Source organism: Xiphias gladius, chromosome 6 (genome assembly GCF_016859285.1).
Source record: "Xiphias gladius isolate SHS-SW01 ecotype Sanya breed wild chromosome 6, ASM1685928v1, whole genome shotgun sequence".
NCBI classification, from domain to species: Eukaryota; Metazoa; Chordata; class Actinopteri; order Istiophoriformes; family Xiphiidae; genus Xiphias; species Xiphias gladius.
Window position 1 is genome coordinate 3,855,266 of NC_053405.1, and position 13,494 is coordinate 3,868,759.

The following is a 13,494-nucleotide window of genomic DNA, read 5'->3' on the forward strand; positions in this document are numbered from 1 at the left end:
GTTTTCTAATTCCACTTTTGCTGTGTTGCTGTGATGTTACTTATAAAATGTGTGTGATTTTAGCAAAAACCTTACTGGAAAATCTCCTCTTCTATTGTTCTGCAATGCAACTACTGGCTATTTGTCCAAATTCAGTCCCTTGTTCACTTGTTCACTATTCCGTGCACGGTTCACTATTTCATGGACCAAAAGGGTAATAGATTAATCAAGCAAGTAATTAACAGATTTACTAATGATGAAAAAAGTCATTGTTAATTGCAGCTCTGAACAAAACCCAGTCTCTAGCAGAGGACTGTAGAGAATGATACTGGCATCGGGGATGTACAGACGACTGTCGCTGCCCCCTCACGTAACTTTTTCCCTCTAACACTAACATTGGTGCTGGGCTCTTGTCACACACAGGCCGCGTCAGAGCGCGTTCGTATGTTCGGCATTACAGAAACAACCGAGGCCGCCGGCACAGGGTTTATGTGCCTGCTTGTTTGACTTGTTCTTCGTGTCGTCACACCGACACACCTGAGCCCTCGCTCTGTTGATGACACAGCACCTGGGGCACACCTGCGGCTACGCTGGCTACGATGCGCGGTGGCAACGCCGCGTGTCAGGTGCACTGCGGGGTTTATTCGCGTACGTTGCGGTATTCCCCGCGGCGTTCGGAGGGGCTTTGCTTGACAAACAGCCACACGGCGGCAGGCGCGCAGCCCACACCTGCAATAACAATAAATTTAGCTTCCCAATCCAAACGTAACTATCTGTCTCTAACTGTCAGTGTGCTGCTGATATGTTTTCGGATTGAGGGAAGACCAGAGGAGGCACGTTGGTCGTCTAAGCCCCGACCACAAGATGATAAATCATTTAAAGTGTTCGTTCCAAAACACATATGTACAGGAACATGTGCAAGTCATTACACAAAGTAAGAGAGTGCAATGGCCGGTGGCTGAGTGTGTGTGTGTGTGTGTCTCTGTGTGTGTGTGTGCGTCTTGTTTTTCTTTGTTTTGTTTTTTTTGTTTTTTTTGTGTGTTTGTAATAGGTCCCACTACTGCGACTGTGTATCAGCACTGTGCCGGTAATGAGTTATGAAAACATCTGAAAGTGGACACCGGCCCAGAGGCCAGAGGAGTCCAGGCGAAAACAGCACATTCTCCTGGAGTCCTCATACCAGAGAGGGACAGGGTTAGGAAACAGGGAGCCGGGGGAGCCAAGGAATAAAGTGGTACGAGTGCGAAATGTAGGTTACATTTCGACTCTTGTTTCAACCTTAGAAGCCTAATTCTGGCTTCGCTTTCCTTCCAGAATTCAGTCACATTAACAAATTATGAAGGTAATCTATTAGACATTATAACAGCTCAGTGTCATATACAGTAGTAAACCGATCCGTTCATCCAAAAGCTTTTGTGTGTGTGTGTGTGTTTTGTTCGGTATGTGTTATACCGTCCGTATTTACTGTGTAATAAGGCCTGATCTCAAAAAAAGACTTGGAAATATTCAACCGTGCTTCTAAAAATGCAGAGCAAGTAAAAATACGGTACATGCGTTCAAGGCCGTTATATTGACCTTGAATCCTAATGCCACGTTCCCTGGTGTCTTTAGTGGCAGTTCCATGGTGCACCAGTGCAGTAGGTGAACATAAAGGCTCCACAATCATCAGCAGTGAAGCGCCGTTAGGAAAAACATACAGTACTAACACTGGGTAGTTCCTCCCTTTGCTCTCAAAACAGCCTCGGTTCTTCGTGGCCTGGATTCCTCAAGATCTTGGAAACTTTCCTCTGGGATTCTGGCCCATCTTGACAGGAATTGCATCACATCATTTCTGCAGATTTGTCAGCTGCACATTCACGCTGCCAGTCTCCGCTTCAACCACATCACTGTGGAGCTGTTCTATTGGCTTCAGATCTGGTGACTGGGGAGGCCACCGAAGTCCACTGAACTCACCGTCATGTTCACCAAACCGGTTTGAGACGACCTTTGCTTTGCGCATCCTGGTGCATCATCCTGCTGGAAGTAGCCATTAGAAGATGGTAAAACCGGGGCGATAAATGGAAGCACATGGTCGGCCGCAATACTCAGATAAGCTGTGGCATTCAAACCATGATTGATTGGTATTAAGGGGCCCAAAGTGAGCCAAGAAAACATTCCCCACACCATGACACCACCCCCGCCGCCGCCACCACCACCACCAGCCTGGACTGTTGACACAAGGAAGGTCGGGTCCATGCAGAAAGTGATGTGCTTAAATTAACGACCCGACATAGTTTCATTTAGTTTATAAGACCTATAAACAGGTTATCTGCAGGTCTTGAGAAGTCACACAGAGGACTGATTTCCGTTCCCTGACATAAATTGTCTTTGAAGGTATTAAAAAGTTTTAAATTTCATCTACAGAGATCTTGAATTTTTTTATTTTTTATTTTTTTTTGGGCAGTCGCGTTAGTTATAAAATGTTTTTGAAGCTGATTTTAGCAAAGACTGTCTGGAAAACCTACAGGCTCATCGTTCCAGAGCTTGGACGTTATGTGAATTTTTTAAATTGGTTCATCCTTCCATTTGTTGTTTAGATGATCAATTATCAATATTATTAGGTTATATATAGCAGGGAAGGAGTGCTAGAAATGCAATAAAGTCATATAAGTCAATAAATTCATGCACTTGGTAAACAATTCGGGGCCATACGATCCCTGTTGATATCTTTTAAACTCAAACTGACTGTGAAACAGGTATTGAATTGTTTTCTACGTGATATTAAAAAGGTCTTAAAATGTCTTAATGCAGTGAACCCTGCAGAAACCCCGTATAAAACAAACATAAAACAAGCAAACGAAAAACTGGCCAACGTCCTGCTTTGTGTCTCTGAGTTCTTTAATCCATCACATGGAACTGTCCCTGGCTCTGCGCTTCTCTCCCTCCTCTGTTTGTTTGTGTGCTAATTTGGTCTGAGCTATGTGAGTGTGAGAATGTGAGGCAGGAGAAGCCCTTCTCACATTAGTCGTGCTCACACACATTAGCACAAGCTCCAGTTTACTCTGCACAAGCCTCATACGAAACCATCTGTTTGATTACGCTGCGTCCCCGGTCGGAGACATGGGGAGAAGCGAACGTCTTTTTCTGGATTTTGATGATAAGCTGATTATGCTGCAGCCAACGAGAACTTTATGGCAATTTTTAGTTTATGAACTTGTCCTCAGTTGAAATTGATGAATCATATATATATATATATATATATATATATATATATATATATATATATATATATATAAATGCAAATAAAGCTTATAGCTGATGCCTAATTACAAATACATTCTTAAACCTACAAACGGATTGAATTGCACAACAGTTAAACACATTGTAGCCCAATTATAAACTATTTTGCTGTATGAAGTTGGGTTTTTTTGTTTTGTTTTTTTTAAGCAATTAGACCAATAAAGTACAGATTAGGTAATAACAGTAACACTGTTTGGTACATGTGTCTGTAAAAAGATTTAAGTCTGATCCGCTGTCCACAGAAATTGTTCTTCAAACAATTTAAAGAAAACTATTTGTTTTTGCACTAGTTTAACCAGAATTGGAAATAATAACTGTTATTATATTTATTGCATCAGAAGCAGTTTCATAAAATATGAATCACATAAAAATACTAAAAACAAATACTTTTTTTTTTAATAATTTGATTTTTTTTTACCCAGTCTTGTATCATCGACCTTGAAGCAAAAGAGGGAAACAACCCACAACAGCCACTGTATTGATGGTATTTATCGCAGTGAGAACATACAGTAGATATCAAGATGGTATCTGTTTGACCATTTAATGCTGACTGACTGAATCCATATTCAAATGCTGTATTTGATTGGCTGCAGCAGTAAAACCAATATTTTCATTTCTTTTCATTGAATCAGAAAAAAAAAAAAAAAAAGAGGAGTTCAATCTGATCTTAGTGTCATAAAGTGTCCAAGATTCCCAGAGAAATGAACTCTCCTGCCTGGTCAACATTTTACTGCCTTCCAGGAAGCTGCAGGCTGGCTTTTTGAGTAAACCTGAGGCTGAGGGGAAGAGAGTGCTCAGTTGGCTTTGGCGTGAAAATCAGACGTGGAAACCGAGTTTAACGTAAGGGAAGGGAGTTGGAGGTCAGCCGAGGAACGGGGTCCTTTCAGCACCTTGGACAGATGCTCTGCTCTGCATCCGGGTCTCACGAAACTTTGATTCAAGTGCAAACTTTTCTTTGAATCCCCTCAGGACCTGTCTCATCCATTATTTCAACGGCGGCTTCATTCAACTTAAAACCTGTGCACGTTGGATTAAACCGTCCAGGGCGGTGGAAGTGATGACCAGGGTCGTGAATCTAGTGGTAACACGCCCTCTGTCAGCAGGGACAACGCGACCGAGGGTAGTAAAAACCCCGAGCTGACACTGACAGGCTTTAAATGCTGAAAAGCACCACTGCTCTCACGCTTTATGAGGAGTCAATTACATTTGCTTCCTGCTGGATAAGGTTAACACAGTAAACTGGTTTATACCGGACGTGGTATGCGTAGCAGAGAGGCCGCCGGCTCATGTGGATGGCGTGGCGGAGCTAAGTACCGCTGGAGGGAATTTAGATGTCACGGCTGGTGACAAGTGCGTGACGCACGCGAGATGACGTTATCTTTTCCGCTGACCGTTCTGTGCTCACACGCTGGGCAGAGACGGGTGAAACATTGGCTTCGCTTGCCAGAGACTGCTGCTGTGGCATTGTTTCGGCAAAGCTACGGGTTTAGCGCCCTTCGGCATCTAAAACCCAGCGGCAGAAAGGTTGCGGAATCGATTGATTTCTGGAAAACAGCCGCACTCTGTACACACGGACCCGATTAATCAGTGATCCTTTACTCTATCCAGGTGATGACCGGTTGCGGCCCACGTCGGTCTGCTCACATCTTCCCTAAGCAAAAGCTGAGCTAAAGTAGGCCACCCGCAGAGAATACCGGCACAACTGAGCTCAAATGTCCCGGGATCGTCTTTTCAAACTCAGAGCCACCAACGCGCAGTGCCTCCGGCTTCCGCTCTGCTCCAGTAGCCAAGGCTTTGTCACAAAGGCCAAAACGAGCAAAAAAAAAAAAAATAGGAAGAAAAGTTAGCAAAAATGTTCAAAACTGCCCATTGTTGTAATGTTCAGCCATCCTTCGAATTAAATTTAAATTCCTGGATCCGGATCCAAACCAAAACCTGGTCCCGTGTCCCTTGTTCTGTGGCCTAACTTTCTACTGAACTTCATTCTAACCCGCTGACAGGTTCTTCACATTTCCTGCTGCTTAACGGACAAACAAACAAAGAAAAGCCAATTTCCTTCCTTGGCGTAGGCAACGAAAACACCATTGGCGGCTTTGGCCAAATCGGTCGCAACGAATAGAAAAGGGAACTAAATCCAGACTACATCACTTTGGCCCTGAGACGGCATTAGTACGGCTGACAATGCTAACACGCCCATTTCTTCATTTCTGGTCCGTGCAGGCCGGCAGCTTGTCGATGATAGCTGAGTACGTTAAGCAACAACGTGTTGGTTCTTACCATTAGTTACAGCCGTTCTGCTATTCACTCAGATTGGGAGAACATCTGGCGTGTTCCCAGATTCCCTCGTTCACATTCAGCACAGGTGCACTGACCCAGAGTCCTCTCTCACCTGTACGTCCGATGGTGCGGTCCTTCCCCTCTTCTCGACGGAAAATAGTTTCCACAGCGGCCGCCACAGGAAAGTGGCCACCAGACACACACTCCCTAATATCCAAATATCTTTATCCCCCAGGAAGTTCTCCATCTCGGGAACCTTCCTCTTCCTGTCCCTGCCGTCCACCTGCACAGGCCGTCTGCCTTATCTCAGCCTCTCTGCCACCTGCGGCGAAGGAGTCTCGGGCGGCCGGCAACAAGTTGTTGACATGGGGCGAGACAGCGGGCGAGGATTGTCAAATAGTCGGGCTCCCACAGCTCTGCACTGAAAGCTCGGTCTCCTGCTCACTACCAACTCAAACGAGAGCAGGAGCTTACTGCCGTCCAGCCACCCGCCCACCAAGCTACCCATTCACCCGCCACCCGGCTTCCTCCCTGCCTCCCACCCCGGGACCTAAAAGGAGAGAACATGCCGTCTCTGAGACGAGAATGGGACAGGTGGTGTTGGGTTCAGGGTGTCGTCGCTGTACGCAGAATCAGATGCCTGCTGCTGCCGCCGGCATGCTAGTGAGACCGCTGCGGTATCCTCAAACCTCAGACACAGCACTTCATGCATGCATACTCCAAGTGTACATGTCAGGCGGCCGCCTTGCCCCTCGACGCCTCAGAAACGGGCACATCCGAGTGCGAGAAAAGATCAACTTAGCACCGCATAGATGCGGGTCTTTGTTTACGAGCGTGTGCGCTTGTCCACTTGTTTGCCTTCGTATGCATCCGCGAACGCTCGTAAACAAAGACCCGCATCTGTGCGGTGCTAAGTTGATCTTTTCTGTGGCCCCACGCTGCACAGGTGAAAACACGACACGGGCTGAAGTGGCTGTCTTTTCCAGAGAGAGAGAGAGAGAGAGACAGCAAAGGGGGACGTTCAAATTTTATTGTCCAATAATTGTGTCAAGAAAATAGCTGGGCTAAATGTTTGGGTAAAACCCCATAAAAAGAAAAAGAAAAAGAAACAACCTCTGTTTTTCTCCTCTGTATATAGACCAACATGAACAGACTCCCTCCACCAGTGTTGTTAGCAGGGGGCTGCAGAGTTTCCTTTTTGCACTGTGAGTGCCTCTGTGCGAGCGACAACTATCTGTCTGGACGGAGCTGATGATTTACACTGGATAGTGGAATACGACCACTGCACTCAGGCAGATCAGCTCCCTCCCGCTGCCCCGCTAAGCTTGCCGGTTTACAGTAGGAAGGACTTTTGACCTCGGTGCCTTTTTACCTTTCTTTAAGCGATGATAAAACTTATCCGTTTCCGTCCAGTCACAACCTCAGAGCAAACACGCAGAAATGTGTGCGTCACCCATTTTTGTTTAAATTTAAGAGTGTAAGGTTCTTTTTTCCTCCCAAAAAAATGTATATTAAGGACAATTTAAATTACATTATTTGTACTAATTATTCCTCTGCACCAAGAGGGGTGATTGTAACAGTACTTTGGCATTTTAATTTACGCATTGCAAAAAAGTAAAATAAACACAACAGTATTATTTTACCAAAGTGTAGTTTTTTTTAATCCTTTCAAAAAATGCTCTCAAAATGATAAAAGTTGTTTTACAGGTGTCCGTTTTTAGCAGGTTGTCAGAAAATACCTACGTAGATTCTTCAAAGTTTACTCTTAAACAAGCTTGATTTAACAGGCAACAACAGCTGGGGGGGGTCAAGGGTCACAGGGGTTACAGAGCAGGACCCCTTGGAGGAAAGCTATTCCCTTAGTGGCAACCTGAGGAGAACCTCTGCCCGGAGCAGGAGCGGAGTGACGGCGTTTGTAATGAAGCTGGTGGATCCGCTGACGGGCTGACATGCCTCTGGTGACCTCGCGGAACGGGGTTTTTTGGCAAACCTACGAGGAGCAGAAACGGCCCGCGGGCGGATGGAGGATGGAGGCCGGAAACGCAGAAAAGAGGAAAGAATAGAAGAGAGGAGAGGCGGTGGAGCGAAGGTGCAGCCGAGGTCGGAGTTCAGAGATAGAGAGGAGGGTGATGGAGCTGTTCACTGGGCACTGTGATATGCTGAGGATATTAAATTACGTACGCTGAAACATTTCCCTGAGCGCTGCCTGGCGGTCACTGCGGAAGCCCCACTGATTTACAGCCGGACAAAGGCAACGAATAAATCAAACAAAATACGCAACGTAAAGTACCAATGCTCACAATGCGAAGACTCTGTGCAGGTTTTCCTCCCTTCGCTAAGGCTACGCTGAGCTCAAACAGCAGCCGGACTCTCTGTAGAGACCGTACGCGCAGTAGTCGGGGTAGAAAACAAAACCCACAGTTTGGGGGGGGGTCGATTCGTCTTGTTCATCACCGCCTGGCTGGTTCTTGACACCGTCAATTCACCGTACAACAGAAAGCAAAAAACTGTGGTGCGGCTACAGGTAACAGGAGATTCGGGCTGTTTTCAAATTCCAATTTATCCGTCATCTTTTCACCGCTTAGCATCCCGCATTAGCTCAGGCCATCTCTCTGTACTCTTGCTCTCTGGATACAGTTTCACGTGCTTCCACTGCACACGTCTGGTCATCAGTATCAAACCCGAGTTGAAAAAGTTACGATAAGCTCTTCCACGCCACGACAGCAGCGGGTGGTACAGGGCCCGAGTGGCTTGGGTTGTACCGCATGTCGCTTCATAGTTCATGGAAGTGATATCGTAAATGTTTTAATATCAAAAATGAAGCTTAACGGTTTAGGGATTCAGCAGAGCTCCTTAGCTGCAGGGTTGTTTCTTTGTGCTTGAAATTAACACCAACATCGTCTCCTGTTTGTAACTGACATTGACAGTGGCTCTTACATCCAGAGACCCTGCACTGGATTCATTTTCCAGACCAGAGCAAAGATGGGGCGCCATCTTGTGGCAACTGGATCTGTGTTTGTCCTTGACCGAGTGCCAAACATTCATTTCAGTCTGTGGTGTCGCATGTGTGTGTGTGTGTGTGTGTGTGTGTGTGTCTGTGGCAGGCCGAGAGTTGAGGAGGTTCAAACGAGCAACAGAAAACATGAAAAGATCTGCAGCTCCCTCTAGCGAGCTTGCTGTATTTCACCTGTCAGGTCAGGCTGTGCCCAACAAACAGGTGCCGAGAACTGGAACAGCGTTCCCTCTATGTTATTTCAGTTGCCCCCCCCACACCCCCGTCTGCAGACTGCTGCCTGTAGTTTAGGTCGTGTACGTGGCAGCGTTGCCAACAGGGGGCACACCACTGCCACAAAGACAGAGTCCCTCTCATGCAGTCTCACTCCCATGAATACCGGGTCTACTGTGGACCTAAAAATTAGAGCAAGTGATAAATTAAGCAGCTCTTTAATTAATATTGAACTGGCAATTAAAAAAGGGAATTAACAAGAGATTTAAAGAACCATAATATTTTTGCTGTTTTTACTACAAATAGACATGTTTTATTCTTGCTGAATATTTTGCAAAAGTTTTTATTTTTTAAGTGTTTTTCCTCTTTTCAGGCAGCCACCGGTTTCCATTGTTTTTACCGTTGTAGCTGCGGAATCAACTTTACATACTCACGCTGCGGAAAGTCTTCAGCGGTAATGCACACGTGAGTGTAGGTAAACTGGCTCAAAGCTTTGGCTTGTTATTACAACGAATGAGAAAGTCCGGATCGGATTGGGTGGATCACATTAAACACGGCAGCAGGGTTTGCAGAGGTCAGCTGAGCAACCCAAATCTCAAGTCAAGAGTATCATGAAAGTGTTTTCTGCTGCCAGGATACCAGGATTTGTCTACTGATCTCATCCAGTTCTCAGGGAGTGAGTGCAGGGGGCTCTGTATGGACGATGAGAGAGAGAGGGGCGTTACCTGGTGCTTGCCTCCCTCCAGCTCCACGTGTTTGAGCTCCCAGAAACAGCGCATGGTCTCCACCTTCTCCAGGTGCCGGTAGAAGGCCAGTCGACCCAGACGGAGGCTGTTGCTGCGGTTGCGGATAGCCTTCAGGCCCTCCATCTTCTCAACGATGGGGGACATGGGTATCGGTGGCGGCACCGCCGAGGGCAAGAGTTTCCCGTTCCTCTTGGCAGAAACCGACTCATTACACGGAGTCTTCTTGTCTGACCTGAAATCACAACAGGCTTTTTATGGACCTTTATCCCTCAGAATATGTCGTCACATTCACCACGAGTTCCCGGTTCAACAGCTGTGCAACACGGACAAAATCTACTGCTGGAATTATCGGACAAAGCAGAATTCGTTAATCAACGGGAAATCCTTTTTGACACTTGAGGCAGCCTTTGTGTCATTTGCTTTTTCTTTGTCTTACGTGATTGTAAACTGAAAACCTTGGCGTTTGGGACTGTTGGCTGGACAAATGAAAGCAATTTGAACACATCACCTTAAACCTCAGGAAACCTCAGTTTCCACTGTTTTCTGACTTCTATAGACCAAATGATTAATGGGGAAAATCATTTGCAGATTGAGTGAATCTGAAAATTATCTCCAGTGTGGCAGCCATAAACGCAGCATCAGTATGATGTCAATAATGCGATAGTATAAATCTTCCAATCAAAATACAGTATTTTGGAGCTAAATTAACCAGGAATACCTGAAAAATCGAGGCAGATTCTGTGAATCTGATAATGAAATAAAGCATTCCTGTTCACTGATTTGCAGCATTGCTTTGACTCGCATACTGCAGCCACTGATGGAGAAGGAATGACAACCTTGTTTTAAGCAGTGGGACCAAATCTCTTCTCTAATCTGCTGCCCAACTCTAAACTGGACAGTTGAAACAGCGGCGGACTCCGTGAGCTTTGATCCAACCCCCCAGTGAGCAGCAGCGTCTCAGATCCAAATGGGATGACTGATGGGATGACTCCATCTCTGGTGGAGAAATCCGCCCTGACGCCTGCGGGTGCGACAGCCGGCTTTTCTGCTGCGCTCTACCTGTTGAGCCTCCGGGGGGGAGTCATGGAAGATCACCGGGGATATTTATATCTCCAGAGTGTACATGCCCTGCCGTGGCCTGACAATTGCAGGGGGTCGGAGAACGGCTGTGTGAGCCTCCGAGGCGGACCGTGCGCAGCCGCCGCCGGGGCTGGTCCTCAGCATCAGGGGCCGTTCTCGGGGTAGGATTTCAACTCCAGTGCTAAAACCAAGAGAGTGGCCGTGGATGCACCTGTCACTGCTCCTTATGTCGAGCTTTTTACATTCGGTGATTTATTTACAGCTGGCAGAACTTCAAATTCTATACTTGGGTGTTTTTTTACTTTTTTTTTTTCTTTCCACAGGATGTTACAAGCGGGTTTGGCCTTAACACAACTAATTATATCGCTAATTAAAAGGTAACAAAATCCATGGTGCGGGGCAGACGTTGGTATGAGTTACTGCATTCGTGACAGGATATTTTCTAAACGTAAACACAATTAAAAATGTCCGGCAATGTGATATAGGTGCGTGAAGAAGAGTTACATCTCTATGGGATTTTGCAATAGTTATCCAACTCTACCGGGCGCGCTGCAGCGTTTTTTATCATACATGGATATTTGCGTGAACCCATCTCTGGACAGAGGCAACCCTGTGCCTGTACCCTGCAGGCCGCGTTACGCGTCACAGCAAACTCTCTCAATAATTTAATTCCACGTTTGGCGCAATTTGTCTGAGATTTACACGGTAGGGCCTTTGGCACCAGAGCGAACCGGACTCCTTACATTGTCACGATGGCAGGAAGTGCGGTTATTTACGAAGCGTGCGTCCGTAAGTTCAGGCAGTTGGTTTTTTTTGAAGTGCAACAGACAGCCGCAAGCAGACGCACAAACCAAGTGCACCTTGCAGCAGGTACTTTATACGAGGATTTGTGCTTTGGAAGATCTTATACCGTCACTCCGCTACATCAGAGCAGTGATTACATTACTTTTTTACTTCAGTACATGTATCTCGGGACTGAAATAGGCTGATTTTATAGACTTGACACTGAACATAAGATATGGCGGGCGCAGGATAAGAATACATCCTTGTTGGAGCTTGATCCATTAGGGCACTATGGCATGAACCTTCTCCACATGCCGAGGAGCATGTCATCTTTCATCTAATCAAAATGCAGTCAAATCCCCCATAAACTGTCCTAAAGCCAAGTTCTATGCTGCTCCTTTTACCCCAGTGAAGGAGCTGAGTGCTTCTTTCCTCGCTCACCGTGGGACGCGACAGTTGCCTGACCTGACCACCACCCGGCCTGCTCTTCCTCTGCACGCGGTGTTTCGAAGACGGCCTTTCAAGAACTCTCGCGCCTGTTTCGACGGTGTCGGCCCGGAGCTGGAGACCGGCTGACCCCGGGTCGCTCGCTTTAAAGGGCTTTATTTCGGGCGAATCCGCGGGTTCAAGGGGCACGCCATCGCCACAACACGGAAAGCCTCCGCCGGTGGGAAAACCATTAAGAGGCAGGGGCCGTCACAATGCCTGTTGCCCGGCAGACGGGCATGAAAGCGGAACGGATTGCTGTCCATTGTGGGGGCTCATGGCGGTCACCCGTCATACGAGGGCTATTGTGTGTGGCTGTGCTTCATGTGTGCAGGCGTGTTGGAAGCGGGTTTGTCACTGTCCAAGCAATGCTGTAGTTTGTGTATGTTTACTTTGCCTGGCGGCCCTCGGTAATCCCCCCTCTATAAAATGGCAGGGGCGGTAGGGGCGGGGGGGCTGAGCGGGTTCTTAATCTGTCTTCTCCATCATAATCCTTCCATGTAACTGAGAGGAAGAAATGCGTGTGTCTCATAACTCTTAAGTTAGCAGTGAATCACGAAGACCCGGGAGGACTGCGAGAGTCCGGGAGAGTATGTTTAGACGAATAAAGAGCAAGAGGGGAAAAAAAGGAGGGAGGGCTGGCATCGTTCACACCCCCCCCCCCCCCCGAAAAGGCCAAATGCGCCACAAGAGCCCAGCGATGAGAGGACACATCACTGTCAAAACCGGCCCCTGCAAATCTGCCGACAGGCATTCAAGATCAAAAAATATCTATTTATACCGACCGTCTATAGGGGTTGAAGGAATAAAAATATATGCACGATAAGTGCTGATTATGACAATAATGCTAATAGACACCATCAAGATGTTTTGGGGGTTGTAAAATTATTTCTCTGTGTTCAGGACTGTGGCCAAATGCTCTATCAAAGTCTGTACATAGCTGGGGGTTTATCGTGACAGGCTAATTGTACGAGGTACAAGCTGGGGACAATGGAGAGTGTTAAAAACAGAGACACACTGAAAGACAGTAACAGCAGGTGACAGTACGCAGCTCTGTGCCCCCCCCCCCCCCTCTTTATGTCTTCCCAGGTGATTACGGGGACGTGAAGCAGGCCAACAAGGAAAATAATGTGTCTTGACTTTGTAACCTGACCCAAGGGTTTAAAAAAGAAAAAAAAGAAAACCCTTCTGTGTTACACCAGAGCCTAATCTGAGTGGAGGTTCGCACTTTGTTCGATTAGAACAACTGCCCCCTTCACAGTGTGTCCAAAAATGGTGGCGAGCGAAGAGGAGCGAAGGGTTCTTGCAAAAATCTGAACCGGGCCGCAACCAAAGCGATTTAGCTTAGTTTAGGCCGACGCGACGGGACACTCACACATTCAAGAAATCAGTTTAATCAGCGCGGGGACGAGACGTTTTTAGCCCCGCTTAGCCCCCAGACTGGAAGCAGGGGAAACCGTCCAGCCTCGCACCACGAAAGCTGACTTCAAACAGCTCCTAAGCTTTTGCATTTACACGTTGTACCTTGTGTATTTAACACATGTAGAAATAGAAAACGTGGTTTAATGAGAAGTTAGCTCATGCAGTCGCGCTATTCCTTGATTATCAACAGCTGTTGGCGGCGGGGGTGTTGCCTTT

General features: G+C 46.8%; 1 protein-coding gene across 1 annotated transcript in view; it reads right to left on the reverse strand.

Annotated features, from left to right (window-relative positions):
- Positions 1–13,494, reverse strand: part of mylk4b (myosin light chain kinase family, member 4b) — a 34,065-nt gene that overhangs the window by 17,433 nt on the left and 3,138 nt on the right. Inside the window, exon 2 of the mRNA XM_040129227.1 lies at positions 9,487–9,739. Coding sequence (XP_039985161.1) covers positions 9,487–9,739 — 253 coding nt within the window. The remainder of the gene's footprint in view (positions 1–9,486; positions 9,740–13,494) is intronic.